At 37.1% G+C, this 19,077-nt stretch overlaps 1 protein-coding gene and 1 long non-coding RNA gene across 2 annotated transcripts; one reads left to right on the top strand and one right to left on the bottom strand.

The window, feature by feature from the left end:
* Window positions 1-1,210: 1,210 nt before the first annotated feature.
* Window positions 1,211-3,157, bottom strand: LOC110932930. The gene has a single exon (XM_022176182.1). The coding sequence runs from the start codon at window positions 3,155-3,157 to the stop codon at window positions 1,211-1,213; it is 1,947 nt and encodes a 648-aa protein (XP_022031874.1).
* Window positions 3,158-11,102: 7,945 nt separating this feature from the next.
* LOC110934385 lies at window positions 11,103-11,799 on the top strand. Its single transcript, XR_002588288.2, has 3 exons — window positions 11,103-11,163; window positions 11,244-11,467; window positions 11,554-11,799. It is a non-coding gene; the product is annotated as an uncharacterized LOC110934385 (long non-coding RNA).
* The last annotated feature ends 7,278 nt before the right edge of the window (window positions 11,800-19,077 follow it).

Below are 19,077 nucleotides of genomic sequence, written 5' to 3'. Positions count from 1 at the left end.
GCTTATGGTCGTCTTAGAGGCGGATAGGTAAAGGAGTAGTGGGTCTCCGGGCACCGGGGTGGCTAACGTCGGGAGCTTACAGATGTAGGTTTTCATTTCTTGAAAGGCGGCTTCGGCCTCGGTGGTCCAGTTGAACTTGCTGGTCTGGAGGCAGTCTTTTAATACTTTCATGAAAGGGAGGGTTTTGTCAGCCACTTTTGATAAGAAGCGATTTAGCGCTATCAGCCTTCCGTTTAACTGCTGGATGTCCTTTAGGGACCTGGGAGAGCGCATTTCGGCCACAGCCTGGGTTTTCTCAGGGTTTGCTTTTATCCCTCCTTTAGTCACCACTACCCCCAGGAAGTTTCCTTCTTCTACCCCGAAACAGCACTTCCCGGGGTTCAGCTTCATGTTTACATCCTGCATTGTGTTGAGAGTTTCAGCTATGTCGTCTATCATGGTTGCTTCTGTCAGACTCTTGATGACAATGTCGTCAACGTACATCTCTAAATTCCTTCCCCTTTGTTCCCTAAACAAGGTGTTCATAAACCTTTGTTATGTCGCCCCCGCGTTTTTTGAGGCCAAAGGGCATCTTGGTATAGCAAAATGTCCCCTCATCGGTGATGAAAGCAGTCTTCTCTTCATCTTCTATTGACATCTGTATTTGGTGGTATCCTTTGTAGGCATCTAGGAAGCACTTCAGCGGGTACTGGGACAGGGAGTCCACCTGGGCGTCTATCTCCGGGAGGGGATAACAGTCCTTGGGACATGCTTTGTTTAGGTCTTGGAAATCGATGCACATCCTCCATCCCCCATCTTTTTTCTGAACCATGACGGGGTTAGCAACCCAGGATGGGTATTTAACTTCCCTGACTAACCCCGCTCTGAGTAATTTTCGGTTCTCTTCACAAGCAGCCCTTCTTTTGTTTGGTCCCATGCTCCGCTTCTTTTGCTTCACCGGCTTTGCCCATGTGAATGTGTTGAGCCAGTGCTCTGTCAGGCTTCTGGGAATTCCCGTCATGTCTCTGTGTTGGAATGCAAACACGTCTAGGTTATGGAGGAGCAACTCCTTCAGGGCACTTTTGCACTTGTCACTTAGGTGGCTCCCCACCTTGACTGTCTGCTCTGAGAACTTATCACAGAGGACCCATTCTTCCACCTTCTTTCCTTGGGACTTCCCAGGTTCCTCCCCTTTGGATACTGAAGAGACCACTTCGTAGGCTGACTTAACTCATGCAAGGCCTTTTGGTGTTTGGAATACCAAAGCCCCGTGGGGAGTAGATGCTTGCGCCTGCAGATCTCCAATCCCGGGTCTTCCCAAAATCGCGTTGTACTTGGAGGGTGCCCTGACTACTGTGAAGGTTAAATTGATCGTCCGGACCCTATCCCCCACACCAACTTTAAACGGGAGCTTGATCTTTCCCAGGGGGTGTGACACGCTGTTGTTGAATCCCACCAATGGGATAGAGTCCTCCTCCAGCCTATCTCTTATATCTCTGTCGAATCTGAGGAAGCAATGTTCATATATTACCTCGACGCCTGACCCTCCGTCCACATGTATTCTAGACACTTTGTGTCCAGCTATCACAGCTGAGATATTCAGCGGGAGTCGTTGCACTTCGCTTTCTTCTAAGTACGGCATAAGGATGGGGGTTTTCATGCAGTTCGAAGAGCCTAGGATCCTGGCCTTAACACTTCGGGTAACGTCAAATTCATTTCTCTTCCTTATCATATCAACATCTGCCCTCCCAGGCTCCCTTGCATCTCTTCCCTTACGATCCCCTCCCCCTTCCTTGATTTCCTTGACCAGATGGGCCAGTCTCCCCGTTTTCACCGCAGCCTCTATTTCCCTCTTGAGGTACATGCAGTCATTGGTTTTGTGCCCGAAGCCCTTATGAAACTCACAGTATTCGTTTGGTTGTGCTTTGGGTCCTGGCTTTATGGGGGGTGGCCTTTGGAAAGAATTCTTCACCCTCTCCGTGGCCAGTATCTCACTTGGAGTCTTGACGAGAGGGGTGAAGCTGTCGGAGTAAGGGGGAGGGCCTCTCCCTCGGGGTCTATAGGAGGAGTATGAGGGCCTTGCCCTGTCATGCAATATTCTATCAAAGGTGGGTTTCCGGGAATAGGGTGTACCTTTCTCAGGGGTTCTTGCTGCTGGGGAAACCCTTCGGGGTGTGGCGTCCGTCTCCTTAGCTTTGCTGACCGTATCCTTTCCCCGGACGAAAGCCCTGACCCTGTCCATAAGATTGTCAAAGGAAGGTGGGAATTCCTCTCCCAGCTTTTCACACAGTTGTGCATGCTTCAGCCCATTTATGAAACTACTGATTTTCATGACCTCCGGGACATCCTTGATGTTCATACTTTCTTTGACAAACCTTTCCATGTACTGGTCTATCCGTTCATTATCCCTTTGCCTGATGTGAAGGATTTCGTTGGGATTTTTGACCACCTTCCTTTGCTGGCCAAAATTCCTGAGGAATTTTTCGCTTAATTCTTCGTAGCTGTCTATGCTCCCGGGAGGGAGACTATCAAACCACAGCCGGGCTCCTTCCGTTAAGGTTTTCACAAACATGTTGCACCATACTGGCATGGGCCACCTTCCTAATTGCCCCGCTCCTCGGAAGGCATGCAGATGATCTTCTGGATCTCTCGTTCCATCGTAGTGATCGAAGCCTGGGGGCAGCTTTGTCTTGGGGGGCATGGGTGCCTCTGATATTCTTCTTGTGAACTTTGAGACCTCGGCCAAGTCTCGTGGCAGGTATGGTTGGTCCAAACCACCGCTACCCAAGTCGTCTTTCTCCTTTTCCTTGTGTTTCTGACATGTGATCAAGTCTTCCCTCTCCTCAAAAGACATCTGCCTCAGGGCAGTCATGAATGTTTCCAGCTGGTCCCCGCTGTTGCCCTTATTCTGGGGGTTCGCTCCTTCCTGATTAGAGGGTGTGTCAAAAGAGAGTCTGGCCCTGAGACTGTCTAACTTTTCCTGTCTCTTCAAATCTTCAAGATACTTGGTTATCTTCTCCCTGTGCATGGCCACGAAGCCAGGAGTGACATGCTCCGTTTCTTCCAGGTTTTCTACCAGATTCTCGTTACCCTCTTCATGAGTAATATCCTCCACAGTGACCTTATCCAAATCGTTTTGTGCCGTCTGGGTGACACGCGAGCTATGTGGGGTTGCCATGTTGTGTTTGGAAGGGTAAGTTGCTCTCTGAACGTCGAGTGTTAATGTGGGAACACCGGTCAGGCATGTGTCCCACGGATGGCGCCAATGTCGAATACCCAACCTCCGGATGACGTTAGCTGGATCTTCGGTGACGTTGAGAGCTCTTGTCCTTGCTTGCTACAAAAGAATAAACCGTTAGCCTCGCCACGGGGGACCCCGGGAGGGGGATCCGTGACCAAGCTCCGGCGTGAGAGTAAGTAAACTTGCCGGATGAGGTAAGGAGTATTTTCCGATGAAGGTATTCACCGGAAAGTTCCTATCTTGGTGTGAATCTAATTAATGAGTTATGTGTAGTAAATACGAGGAATGTTGGTCGGATTTTAATGAGAGTAAATGAGAGTAGTAAATGAGAATTTGGCCGGAGATTATACCTGCCTTTGCCTTATCCTTTCTCTCCCTTATATAATGACATGCCCTTATCTCTAAGAGGAGTGTCCCTTGTGTTATCCGACGGTAATTGTGATATCTCGGGAAGGTCAGACACGTGTCTGACCCCCAACGGTGCGATGTCTTCCTTCATTAATGCATAGCCGGATAAGTACAGTGATGGTGACCGGATGCTCCTCTTATCAGGCATTTAATGAGCCTGCTATTCCTTAGCTGTTTTCCCGCTCAAACGAAGAAGGAACCTTGGTAAGCAAGGGTATTTCATTTAGTGGACTCCTGAGTGATTGGGCTCCCAAAGAGAAAGGCCCAAAGCGGGTAAAGTGGGCTTCCCCACTGGCCCGTCGTCAATAATCACATGGATCTATCTCTATTTTGACCTCAAAAAGTATGGTTCAAGTATACGAGCCACATGCATTTCTATAGCTAAAATGGTATCCAGTATTGGTGTGGTTGTTGTAATGATAAGTGATGACGGGGGTAGCTCAAACCTTAATAAATTGATTAGAGACACAACAGCTTAAAAGGTTAAAAGGTTCAGAAATCGTCAGTTATCGTGAACAGTAAAAAGGACAAGTCAGGGCCTTGTTACATCACCCTTTTGCGTGTGAAACCTCCTGCCCAGCCGCAACCAGAACATGTGGTAGAGCACACCCTTTTGTCCGCAGGTTCAAACCCTTCAACCCCTAAAAGGGTAAGTCCTTCACTGCAAGTCAGGTTCACTAGTCAAAGGTTTCTCCTTTGAGAAACCTCTTCCACTATAAAATGCAGGCCATGATAGACATGCAGACCACTCCAGAATCAGTAGGAATCCTCCTAACTCTCTGATTCTTCCTCTCCATCTCGAGAACTAGCTTCATGCTTGCTTCTCTTCTTCTTCTCCCACGAAAGCTTGCTTCTCAAGTTCTCTTCTTCACACTAAATAATTAATCTTCTCCAACGATTGCTTTCTGGGCTGATTTCTAATCAGCTCAGGATCTAAGGAGAATAACAACAATACTAGTGAACCTCTCTCCATGTCTTGCAAACGTGGGGGACCCCACGACCTGCGTTAGGCTAACTGAAACCTTGAACCCTTTTACCCCGGAGATATCGCTGCAGGCCTTGGTCTTGTATTTGTTGTAGCAACAATATGTCCAAAGAAATGTTGATTGTATATTGTGCGCCGATAGATCTGTTCAAGCACTGTTAGACCATAATATCAGCCGATATTATGAGTATTCTTTTTGACAGCTTTGTGATTGATTGACAACCTTGTAATATCCCTGATTGTTAGCCATGTATAGTTTCCGTAGATATCTATCCTTCTGTATTATAAATAGGCACTTGTATCCTTTGTAAAAGTCAAGCAAATATACAATACATATTCTTACAAGCACAACATGAGTTATACAAGAGTGTTTGCTTCAATCTGTATTTGCTTCAAAAGGGACATTTGAGCTTTCACATGTTGTCTTCACTCTTCATTAAGAGACATCGTTATATCTTTTAAATAACCGCGAATCCACAAACCAATTGTTCTAATTATAGATGGCAAAATGGTGGGTTTGTCAAGTTTGGGTAATGGGTTAGGATGGACTTAGGTTAAGATGAGTTTGGGTCATGATCGTTTTATTAAGAAAAAAAGTTAGAATGGGTTTAGGTTAAGATAGGTTTGAGTGAAGATGAGTTTGAGTCCAGACGGATTTCAATCATTAAGGCATGATAGGCTAAAAGAAAACAAAAATAAAAAAAAATCAAAAATATTAAAAAATATAAAAAAATTCTAAAAAATAAATAAAATTTAAAAAAATCTAAAAATCAAAGAATTCAAAAAAATCATAAAAGTTTTGAAAATAAAAAAATCTAAATAAAAAAATCTAAAAGAACAAAAAAAATCTAAAAAATCAGAAAAATTCTAAAAATTTAGAATTTTTTTGATATTTTAGATTTTCAGATTTTTTTGAACTTTTTTTTATTTTAGAATTTTTTAAATAATTTTTATTTTTAAAACTTTTAGAATTTTTTAGAATTTTTTGATTTATTTTTATTTTCTGGAATTCTTTTTGAATTTTTATGATTTTTAGAATTTTTTTACTTTTTTTTTCATTTTTTTCATTTTTTTTGAATATTTTGGAACTTTATAATTTTTTGATTTTTTTTTTGAATTTTTTGTGAGTTTTTAATTATATTTTTATATGGATCGGATCACGATTATGTTGGATCATGGATCGGATCATGATCCAATCTACATCCATCCCTTGATAGGCCTATCTTAATACTCATGCTACTATTTAATTAAGTGATTAGGTTTGGCCGCTTGGGATCCTTACAAAAGGATCGACAGATGAGAATTTTAACGATCCGTTATTTATTAATCTTTTTTTTTTCTAAATTCCTCGCTTAACAATGTGCATGCTTGTTAGGGGTGACAATCGAAGCCGTATCAATCCGGAATATGTGTGATAGATATGGGGTAGGATAATTGATCGGGTATAGGAATGAGTATGTGAATATTTTTTTTTTTTTTTTCTCGTTTGTATGAGATTGGTATCGGGTATTCCTTACCTAACGATGTGCATACTTATTTCTACAGTACGACACTTAAATTTTTATTAAAAGGTGTAAATCCATTAAATAATATTATCTTTTATCTTTTTAATTAACAACATTTTTTACTTAAAGATGCACATAATAAATTTACAAAGTCAAGGATTTAAACTCACACAATATTTATAGGAGAATTATTAAAACAATATTTTTACTCTTATATGCAATGTTTTAAAAACCGGTTTTTAAATCATACCAGGATGGCCTTAAAAATGGTTCAACCGGTAGAACCGGGTTGTACCGGTGGTTCAACCGGATGAACTAGTTAACTCTATAATTTCATAGAGATACATACGTACATGAATTATATTGACATAATTTATCAGTTTTAATTTTTTTTCACTAACATAATAAATTATAATATAGCTATTATCATGTCCTTTTTCTTTTTCAAGTGTCAAAATACAAGCTTTCCAATCACATTGCTTTACCCGTACATACATACATACACGCACGCACACACGCACGCATGCACGCGCGCGCGCGCACATGCACCAAAATAACTCTAGAGACTAGAATACTAAAAACCCAAACCAAAATAACCAGGGGTTGGTACCGGTATCACGGTTCATACCGGTATACCGGATTTTACCGCCGGTACGAATCTTATACCGTTTCACTTATTTACCGGGGTGTTTCGTACCGGATTTGCTTCCAAAACCGGTAATACCGGTATAACCGGCCGGTATTTACCGGTTTTTAAAACACTGCTTATATGCACATAATAAATTTATACTCTTAAGGATTTAAACTCACAAAATATTTATAGGAGAATTCTCCTATATATTAATAATTAATTATTAATAATAATTATTAGTAATAATGATATAATATAATAATAATAATATAATAATAATAATAATAATATATAATATAATTTTAATAATTCAATGAAATGAACAGTAACAAAATTTTTGTCTTCACCTACAAAAAGGAGAGAAAGTCAGAAACCAGAGAAAACGAGAGGGAGATGTGGAAGAAACAGCTAGTGTTCAGGAAACGGCAGGTCTCCGGCGAACGACCTTACGAATGCTCACCTACCACCCATGGAACCTCAGATGCACGGGATGAGAGCGGTGATGAGGTGGTGGCTCGATGTAACGCCCCGCTTTTTCGTAACTTTCTTTAACTAGAAAACATGTCTTGTATTTCTGTTTATTTAGAATTTTGTTCCTTTTGTATTTCGTATTTCGTTTCAAACCATTGTAAATCCAAGACTTCGATCGTAATGAAGTTCTATATTTTTTTATGCTTATACGTATCGCAATACTTGGGTTAGATGTTACCAATCTCGAATACATACGCTTAACCGATACCCAACCTACTGGTACTCATAACTTATACGTGCTTGTTAACTGTTAAATATGTGGTTAAATTCTTATATTAAAAATAATAATAATAATAATAATAATAATAATAGTTCTACTAATATAATAATAATAAGTGTATATTAACACTACATAATTTTACTACATAATTTTAACACAATGTAGTATATTAACACTACACAATTTTACTACAATTATATACCTTTTTATGTTGAAAAAAAAAAAGAACAAGCTGCCATCGCAGCTTCTGAGATGACTTAAATTGAGTTGTCTTAATTACTTAACAAATTCTAAGTATATATCATAGTTGTTGTTTTAATTAAATAGCATCACAACTAATAGATATCAACTTACATTTGTCAAATACATAGAATAAAAGAAAGATTAAAGCTGGTGGACAGCTTGCGATCGGGACATGTAGCAGCCATAATGTTGTTCTTTTTGTATTTATTTTATTAGCTTACCACTCAACTAATCCTATTAAATGCCAACTAACCCAAACCCTAAACTCTTCCCTATAAATACCCACTTATGTCCAGCCATTTTCACACTTTTACAACCCTTAAACACACTCAAAACCACTCAAAATCGTTGCTGAAAGTTCAGGTTCGGACAGATTCATCGAGCTTTACGAAAATAGGCATAACTTCTTCATTTCTTATCCGTTTTGGTCCATTCTTTTTCCAGAACGCTTGGCTTGACCTTGGCTTCGATTCTAGGGGTGTTTCACAGCAAACAAGTCCCTGGAACTCTAGCAAAAAGGCTTCAAAGTCTACTGTTTAAATTTGTTTTCATTAATATTTGTTTAGACAGAGTTTAACTCACTCAAACCTATGTTCTTATGCTTATAACCACTCTTATGGTTAGTTAGGCTTAAAAACAAGGTTGAGACATACAAAATCAGATAATCCTCAAATACTTTCTGTTTTGTTTAGGGTTTTGACCCACAAGTCATGTTCAAGCTTCAAGCTTGACGAAGGAGTGATTATGGATCAACTTGGGTTATCCAATATAGAATCCCCACATGATTTGATGATTTCTCATAGTATAGCTATTCTTATTATTGTCTTAATATTGTTCAAGACCCTCCTTGGTTGTTCTTACATCAAGTGTAGTGGTGAACACAAAAGAGGTGCCTAAATGGGAGCTTGTTCTTCCTACCTCCTACATGACTTCTATGATACATTTGAGGTACCTAAATGAAGATTAAATCTTCTACCTCATGCTTGAAATACTTGTACTAAGGACTTATTAATATATACTACCTAACCTAAATAATATCTATGTACCTTCGAACCTTTGATGTTGAATTCATGTTCATTTGTCAAAGTAGTAGGACATCATCTAGGACCTAAACCTTGTTATGATTCTTATGAGTGTTAAACTCATGAAAACATTATTATAACCCTCGTGGTTACCAAGTGTCATACAAGTGTTATGTGTTAAAGATGATTATGTTGATATAATACTTTCATGTTGTTTTATTCCGAATCTCGACTCTAAACATGCTTGAACTTTAACCCTTACACATTTAACCTTCTAAACCTCATCAACTTCGTCACATTGGATAATCGGAAAACATGTGCAACTTTGTGAGTATACTCGCAACCCCTTTTTATGTTTACCACTTTTGGGGTGTAACATGTTTTACTATTAAACTACACTTAAACTTATTCTTTATGCAATGCACAAAACAATCCTTATACATGAATACTATGTTATGATGCTTGATACTTACGTGGACCATACTTATGTGATATGTTTTAGTCATTAGCTCTCACGAGCCTCCCTTCGACATGTATAGCGCTATAGGAGTAACGCACCGCCCCCTTAAACTTGGGTCATGTTGAATTAATTAAACTTTCTTGCGTAAACAGAGGTTGGCTAGAAATATTGCATGCCACGATAGGTTGATCTCGTATAAACTAAGTTGCCATGTGGATTCGTTTTAAACTTTTATACTTATACTTATACTTATGCTTAAACTTGTATACTCGCCTTTGCTTTTGCATTGAACTTTATTTTAAACATGTTACAGGTTGAGGATGACGATGCTAAGAAATGAAGTAGCGTTGATGCCTAGATACACATATAGACGTTTAGGTTTAATCGTTGTATCAATTTTGATTATGTTGTATTGTGTTTCCTATGAACTTGACGTTATTTGATTTCTTTGTAATGTTGACAAATGAATTATGAAATGAAATCGGTTTATTAAATATTGTCACAAATAGCGTTATGAAGTCTCTTGCAATCTTCACACTTCGTCTCATCCCGATGTTTCCGCCATTGGTTGGGGTGTGACACTCTAAGTCGAAACAGAGACGGAGAGGGTAAAGACGGTGGCGGCGAAGTCGAAACAAAGACGGAGACGGAGAGGGTAAAGACGGTGGTGGCTCAAGGGTTCTCCGGTGGTCTCCGTCTGTTTCCGGCAAAGATGGTAAGAACCCGAACCTTAGTTCTTTTCCCGGTGAACTAGATTCTGTTAATGATCGGTGGTTGCAGCGGTGTCATGGCGGTGGTGGTGGTTCCGGCGAGATATCACGGCGATGATGGTGGTTAGCAACCCTAGCCGCCGCCTTCGGTGAGGTGCTCTTTTGAAGGTGAAGGGGTGATTGATTCAGGTTGTGGAGATTGCGATTGAAGAAGGGGAAGACGAGGACAGCCAAGCAGCACCTTCCAGTTTTGTCGGCTACTCAACAAGTCTATCTCCCTAATAGCTCCACCCTATCTTTCTTCCAGTGGTGTAATTAGGTTTTATTCGGTATTTAATTGGTATTTTGGAGGTAAGGGGATTGGGCATTGGTAGCTTATAACAAGAATTGTGTATATTGTTTTGTGAAACTTGCTGAAGTGGTTTTAACTTTTAACAATCTCTTCTTTAAGCTAGGCTCCACAAAGGAGAAAGAAGACTGCTAGGTTTAACCGTCAATTATGTTATGTCCAGAAACTTTGTAGGATACTGCAGCTCGGCCATTGTTCTGTTTTAGGCTTCAACCCATTTACACAAAACTGATTTTATCTAGGTTATGTTTTAACTCTAGCGGGTCGATGAGGATAGGTTCAACAACTTGGGTAAAACTAAAACAGGTCAAACTGGTTGAAGGTTGTCAGTATGTCATTAATTTGTAGTAAGGGTGGGGGATATAATCTTCGGTGAGTGGATGTTTGAGTGGGTGTCACTGATCGGTGACCACACCATCATGATTGAGTTAGGGTGTTTGAGTAGGAGAGAGGGTGAGAAATCGGGGTATGATCACTGATGTGGAGAAGAGTGATGGAGGGGAGAGAAAGAGGAGAAAGGAGAGAAGAACCAATCAAAAAATATATAACTCAAACACCCTAGAGTGATTAACCATACCCTTTGATTGAGTGCAAAATGGGGAGTGGAATGGGGAGTTGACATGGCATAATATTATTGGGTAAATAATCACCCAATCACCCTAAAGTGATTAACCATACCCCCACCCTAATGGCGTCAGGCCAACCCAACCCAACCCACCCAACCCAAACCTACCCATTACTTGACCCGTCTACTATGCCACCACTATTTCTTAGAAAATGCAAGTTGATCTGTGTTTTTTGTTCTGTAACAGGTCCCGCATTTTCGACACTAAAGCTGGCATTGCATTGAACAACAACTTTTTGAGAATGAGGTTACAGGTATGCTTTCTAACTATCTGTTAAATCGCTCCACTGATCTTCGTTTTAGTATGGCATGATGGTTTTTGGTGTATTTGCAGTAACCATGTGGTCGACTTGATTCGCCACATAGCACGAGTTAGCGTGGTTGTCATGAGCGCAGTTTTTCCTGTCACGCTGTGACTATCACCACTGATTAAGAAATTTGTAGGGCTTAAAGGTGGTACTTGCAGTCCAGAGAAGAATACCAGGTTCTATTTGATGGTAGAATATGACAAGGAACAAATGCATTCAAAGCTTTAGCCCTCGGTGCAAAGCGGTTATGGTAATTTCACCAACAAATGGAAGAAAATCTCAAACTTTTAGCGATTTTCTTAGAACTATACATGGTGATATTATCTAATATTGTAGGTTGGGCGAGCGATGGTGTATGGGTTAACAACAAAAGGTGAGTATGGAGTAAATACACTGATTGAGATGTTGAAGGACGAACCTGAGTTCACAATGGCTCTTTCCGGCTGCCCCACTCTCAACAATGCTACCAGGAATCATATCAGAACTTAGGCCGGTAATCGCTATTGTAGATTGCAGTTTTAAAGTATCTTATGAAGAATCATTTAATATTAATTTATATAATCCAGAATAATAAATTGAAGGTACTAATGAATCATCTAAGACTAGATTTGTTTTGTGTTGGAAATTAAAAAATAGTTGCTTTGTTCAAAAGTATTGCACTTCAATACTTTCTTTTCCAAATTTAAATGATTTGAATGCTAATTGGAGTTTGTTAAGCGGTTATTGATTTAAGGACAACTTTCTCTTAAACACTTCAATACTTTCTTTTGCCTTTGTTCTTGCTGTGAACATTAGACATTTAAAACCATGTACAAATCCTACAGATGATGCTAAATAATTTAATGTTTTACATGACCTATAGATATTTAGAGTGGTAGAGAAGGAGATGTAGTATGCTTACAAACTGTTAGGCTCGGATTTGGGTGGAAATACATTTGCACAACTAAAAACATGTTCATAGTTGGAAACTCTGTAGGCAACTAAGATGGATTGTCATTCCAAATGTCCGTGTTTTTGTTTCTTAGTAACACCTTTTTTAACAGCTGGATTTGGACCTACAGATTCTTTATATTTGATAATAGATGAAGAGAGTCAAATTGAGTTGAGGATAAGGATGCAGATGTTTCGGTTTTTTTATGTTTTTTTTTTTTTTTTTTGAGCTTGCATTTGATGGTCATTATACAAAGACCTCAAACTAATGACAACAATGGAAATATTTTCCTTTTTTAAGATACATTTGTGAATTTATTAACAAATAATCTAAGATATACTTGTGAATGAAACTAACTACTGTAGCTACTTAACATATGTCGGGTACAACAGGTTCATGGCGTGCCCAATGAATCGCTAAGAAATTGATTTAACTATTACGACTTTGTTACAATGCTTGTGTATGTGGTTCCGGCCACCATGGTGAATAATAGATGATTTTTCTCACGTACACCACTCGCTCGCGTAAACAAATTAACTACTAGATACGTGAAGTCGTTGATCTGTGATTTTCCCGCTACTAGACATGTGAAGTCGATCCGTGATTTTCCCGTGTTGATCCGTGATTTCCCGCTACTAGACGCGTGAAGTCGTTGATCTGTGATTTCCCGCCGCAACGCGTGGTGGTGGTACAACACTAGTTATTAATAAGAATAAATTCTCTCAACTATTATATTTATCTTTTAAAAGTTATTTATAGCTTTTATACTTTTGTTTCATCTGATTTAATTTTTATATAGTCATATTCTTACTTTTAAAAGTCATAGCTTTTAACATATTTTAGTTTTATTCCTTTCTTAGCATAAACCAAAAGTGATCGTTTATTTTTTTGTTATATTTGTTGGTTTTAAATTTATTTTTATTACACAAAGCCTGTGGAAAAAAAAGATATATTTTATATAGGAGCGGACCCAAGTACATTAGATATTAGAGTAAACTGATCTTGAATAACCATTTTAGTGTCATTAATATATATATATATATATATATATATATATATATGTGATACTCGTGTTTTATTTATAACTAGTTTTAAGCCCCTGTGTTGCGGGGCAGAGAGGACGTAATAAAAGAAAAACACGAATTTATAACACCAAGTAACTTACATGACGTAAAACCTAGACGAATTCGCATTTATAATAGGGTTGTAATTAATCTGCAAGCGTTGTCCTAAGTGTTGTCCAATTAATACATTGTAGCCAAGATCCTACTACAAATGTTATATTTAGTAGTATCCGAAATGTGACCCCAATTAACCAAATATACAACACATAGTCAAAACTGATCCGGGAAAAAAATGACTTTGTCACTAGACGTTTGGTCATATAGAAGTCTTTTAATGAAAATATTAATATTATAACTCTGTAACAAAAGGCTACAAATAAAATAAAAGAATGACAGCGACATGTCGATTTGTAGTCCATCGCAAGCTAGCATCTACACATGTTAAAGCAACGATTGGGTATTAAAATGATACAAATCAAGTATCGAATATAGTCTTTGAATACAACTTTTTATGTGTGCATAATTATTGTTATTCATATGATCCTCACTCGTTAGATAGAAACTTTAAGGAAAAAATTTGTAAAAGAATAACAAAAATACAGTCTAGTATCATCTGTTTTCGGATAATAAATAGATACGAGTGCAACCATATTAAACACTTAATTATTTACGAGAGGAATAATATATCTAAAGTTCACTTCTTTATTGAAATTATTGTAAATCCTTTGAAATACAAGAGTACATTGCATTGAACTATCAAATATCAACGTGTATCTTTCTCTGTGTTTTAACAAACGAAACCGACTACTCTTTAAGTGCGTTACAAATTAGTTTTGTTATTATTTATGGTGGTAAGGCTATGGGGTATACCTTCACGTCCCTTAAGTTCTTAATTACACGTTGGCGTCAAATCACCTACTTGACCATCTTTCACTTCACCTCACAACAAGGAAATGGTTTAACCTCCATTAACGCCCCTTAAATTATATAGCATGTTGTGTGTGTGTATAAATTTTGCAATGCTTGATTCCCTCCCTCTCTCTCCTAGTTAACTTCTTAACATGTGAAACTTTTAATGTCTCTTAACACCCTTCAGGAGCGGTATAACAAGTGTTAACGGATACCAACTAGGATTAGCACACATGGATGTTAGAGTATACCAAGTGGCCTAATTGAGAAGTTGAATACTTAATGACCTCTATTACTCTACTAGGTTATACACTCACGTATTAAACGCGTTAAATTACGGAAATATCTCAGGTAAGTGAAAAAAAATGATAAATACGACATAAAAATTTCTTAAAACCATCCATAATCATCAGGAAAATATTAATTTCTTTCTTTAAAATTTAATGGAAAACATAACAATTTTGAAATAAATATTATATTTACACAACTTAAAAGGTGATCAATATCAGGGCGCAACATAGTGGAGGCGGCCGACCCACCGAACTTTTCGCGTATTACACAACTTAGGTATATACGTTTTTGACCCCCCGGTCGGAAATCTCAACCTTTGCCGCTGGTCAATATATCACAAATATTCATTGCTAATTATCAATAAATATATAACTTAAGATTTACCATTTACGCAACTTGACTAAAGATAATTTGAAATGAAAAGCTACACATGAGGAATCTTATATTGCTAAAATTTTAAACATTAGTTTGAGTGTATTTCATTAATGGTTTTCACTTTGATATCCATTTTTTGTTTGCAAGGAATAGTAAAGTTTAAACTCTTTATAAAACTACCATAAAATTTTTATACTTTGATGTTTAATGGACTTTTTTCTTTGGTGTTTTCGATTGCTATTCCGATTATTGGTACAGTAACAAACCAAACAAATAACAATTGAAACTAAATTCATGTCGTATCGTGCATGGGATTTTAGTAGTTATTGCTTTACATAAATGGAAATATATAAAAGTCAACCATAAAAATATATTTCGTTAATTTATCGAATAGACAAATAATTAAAAATAGAAACTTGATACAAACATATTGATCAAAATATATTTTAATATTATAACATTTTAATGTATTTTAAAGTTTTATGAATGTACATTTTTAGTTTTTAATTATATATTTGTTCTAGTATCTCTAATTTATAAAAATTTTGGTTAATCGATCTCTTATACTAAAGCAAAATAATGTTGACCATTTGACCATGATGTGGCAATGGTCTTTGGCCAGATAATTGTGTTTTAGGCGCCATTTATCTCATTCTCTCAATTCTCAATCAATTCTCCTTACCGCCTTACAATTCATCCATTTTTCTTTCACACGCTCCTTTGATTTTAGTCAATCCAAACCCTAATTGTTCCTCTCTCTCCAATCAATCCAAACCCTAATTGCTCGTTGTATACGTTTCATCTTTCTCAAATTCATCTATCTCAAATTCCAAACCTAAATGCGAAGAAAAAAATAAGCCAATGGATCTTCTGTTGATTTATCAAACTCAAACCCTAATGGCGATTTCTCAAACTCAAATCCTAATGGCGATGCGAAGAAAAATCTAAGCCAATCGATTGGATCTTCTGTTGATTACTCTTTTTCTAATCTTCTATGAATCATGGTCCCCCAACCAAGGTGGGTATGTATTTCTGATTTGTGCTATGTTTCAAGTTATTAGAGTCGAAACCCTAATGGTTTATTTACTTGATCACTGAAGGTTTGTTTTAACAAATATTTATTAGGGATCTTTTAATTAACAACTTTCTATTGTATCTAAGATAAAAGTTGTTACTGAAGTTTCTGATGAAAATTGTATGTTAGGTTGTGATGGGGATGCCAATGGTGGGATGATTACTCGAGATACGTAACCCCTGTTGTAGTTGATGATCAGGTAAAGTCGATGATTGTAACTAGATTGCTTGAATTTTAGGTCACATTATATCGTGTTGATGATTTGGGTTTTCATGTTCTTAATTGGAATCTCAAATTTTGCTTGAATTGTAAGATGAATATTGATGTTGAAATCTATACAACAATGAATGTTAGTATGACAAAGTTTGTGAGTAGATGTACATGATATCACCAATAGGAGTTGGAATGGAACCTAATGTGTGTGTTATTAAGATATTGCAGGTAAATTAGCAATTTAGGCAACAGAAGACTCTGCACAAGTAGCAAAACTCTGTTCAGCTCTATAGTTGGATGACCACAAGATAAGAAAGGTAAGCCTGCTACTTTTTATTGTTATTTATATTTTTGTTGTTATTCATATATATTCTATTATATTAATGATTTTCATCCCCTTACTTAAACCCTAAAACTTTGGTTTGTGGTCTAATTGCTGATGTTATGTTGTTGTTCCTCACAGAGCCATATCGGAAGTAGTGGCGGTGTTCTATAAGTGACTGATAGCTCTAAGGACTATGGTTTGTTTTTCGGTCATCTCCCCATTTCTGACGAAAAGTGGCGAACTTTCAAGTACGTTTTTATGTGCCATAATGTAAAATGACTTATAAGTTTTAACAATTTTTACTGATTATTATGTCTTTCCGGGTTCCCTTTTATTGCTTGTGAGATCTTTACTTGTGAAGTCAATATCATTCTTAAAGCCTTGGTGGAGGATGAGGAGGTACAAAAGACTTGATCTTTTTTCTAAGGTTATGTAGTTAAAATCACAATTTAGAAGGGTGAAGTAACTAAATAAGTTTTTCATATATTGTTGCTATTGATGAACATGTTGTTCTCTTTCCTTGAACTAGAACACCCTCATAGTGCTCTTCTGGCTGGATATTTCAGTAAAGTAAGTTCATCCGGCTGTCAGTTTTAGTTTTTTTTGCTATATTAATCTGTTACTTTTTTTATTCTACAGGTTGTATGCCTGCTGTTGCGGAAGACAGTTTCCTTAATGAACTATATCTAAGTAATTTGCCAATCATTTTGAACTCTATACAATGAAACTTATCTTATAATGCTTTCATTTCACTTGAATATTTAAGTTGTTTATGATTTGGTGGCCAGACGCATCAGGGTATTATCAAAAAGCTGGTTGACCTGATAGGAATTACATCCATCATGGAGGTGAATTTTATGAAGTTACTATGCCTTACCAGTTACCAATGTATCTGCGCCCTCTGTTTCTTAATTCTTAATTCCTATACAGGTTCTTATTCGACTGATTGGCGCTGATGAACATCTTTACACAAGCTATGTAGATTCAATGAAGTGGCTAGAAGATACAAATGTGTTGGAGATGATTGTTGATAAGTTCAGCTCCACAGTAAGTTTAAATTATCTATCGATGAATATGTATTACCAGTAACCATATTATGTGATTTATCGTTTGACAGTAGATATTTTCCTTTACCCCTTACTAATTTTGATTCAACGTATCCCAGAAGTTTCATGCGAAGAAAATTAAACTTTTATTGTTTGTTTATATGATTAGTACACCGTTAATGGCGACCATGCATGAAGACGACACCCCGGACTTGAGTGAAGTTGCAAAGATTTTAGAAGAAACCTTGCATGTAAGATTCTTCCTTATAAGATTCTCGTTATAAGTTGAGAAATTAGGTTGATTCTATATTTGGGATTGTGGTCACGATTCGGAGCTGAAGGAGTTTTTATTGACTTTTTTTGTGTATTGGAACTTACTGTTTTGTTTTGTGTATTGGAACTTACAGTAAATGATTTGGATGTACTCAAATTGTTGAAACAAGTAAATACTTTCATTTGTGTGTTTATTTATCCTTACAGTTACTCGATCAATGATTATTTTTTAGGAGCCATATTTGCAACTTCTTGAGGAGTTTAGGATACACTTTTTTTCATGCTTGAGCCGCGTATCATTCAGAAGTTTTTTGCTTCCCCTTCATTGGAAATATATATGTTTTGTAAGTTACCTACAATATTTGACTTCCATTATGTTGTCTTAAAATTTAGAAAGTTTTTTTGTAAATATAGAACCCATTTATAGGCAATGAAATATGTGAAGTGAAACAAGCAATTTACAATCATCAATGGCAAAGGCAGTTCTCTATTTTTTTTTTTCTCAAAACTGTTATAATTAACGTTACTTCAGTCGAGTATTTATTATGTTTGTGGGTTTTTTTTTTTTTTTTTTGCAGAAGAAAAACCAGAATAACCACAATGTGAAGCAAATCAACAAAAGCAAAGAGAATGACGGTACTGTAACGGTGGATCTCAAAATTGGCATGAACCCGTGAAAGTTCTGCTAGAAAATTCGTTAAATTCGTTCAATCTCTCAATGGTAATCTATTTGTTCATTAGTAATGAAGCCCAAACAATTTGGTTAGGAGAAATTGAGGTAAATGGAAAAATGTATATACTAGCAAACCTTAGGACAACTACTAACAAACTCTTAACAAATATTAATAAAGCTGACGAATAATTATTTTTCTAATATGTCACAATTTGTTAGCGATTATTTATGATTTTGATTTTTGCGTGTGTATATGTAGGTGTGGAATTATTGGAGAGAGTGGAGAATGATTGGATGAAAATCACAGTGGTTGGTAAAGTCGACCCGATCGAACTTTGTGAGAATGTTAAGGCAAAAATAAAAAAGAATGTGGAATTGGTATCTCCGGCAACAAAAAAGAAAAATGGTTGTGGGGACTAACAGCAGAACCAACGAAAACAACAAACCGTTGCCGTGAAAGACGAGAGTACACACAAAAAAGTTAGTTCTTCTGCTAAGTTATGCCTCAATGGTGACCTACTTTTGACTAATTAGTTTTTATTGATAATTGTTGTGTGATTTTTCGATGAATCAGGTGATGACAACGGTGTTAAAGGTGCCATTACACTGACGGGGATGCATCAAGAAGATTCACGATCTGGTCAGGAAGATCGATGGTAATTAACTATTTATGGATATCATGTTT

This window comes from Helianthus annuus, chromosome 4 (genome assembly GCF_002127325.2).
Source record: "Helianthus annuus cultivar XRQ/B chromosome 4, HanXRQr2.0-SUNRISE, whole genome shotgun sequence".
NCBI lineage: Eukaryota > Viridiplantae > Streptophyta > Magnoliopsida > Asterales > Asteraceae > Helianthus > Helianthus annuus.
Note: the sequence above shows the minus strand (reverse complement) of the source record. Positions and strands in the feature narration are given on the sequence as shown.

Excerpts from the sequence above, each read along its gene's own strand:
- LOC110932930 (XM_022176182.1), bottom strand. The coding sequence starts at position 3,157 with ATGGCAACCCCACATAGCTCGCGTGTCACCCAGACGGCACAAAACGAT.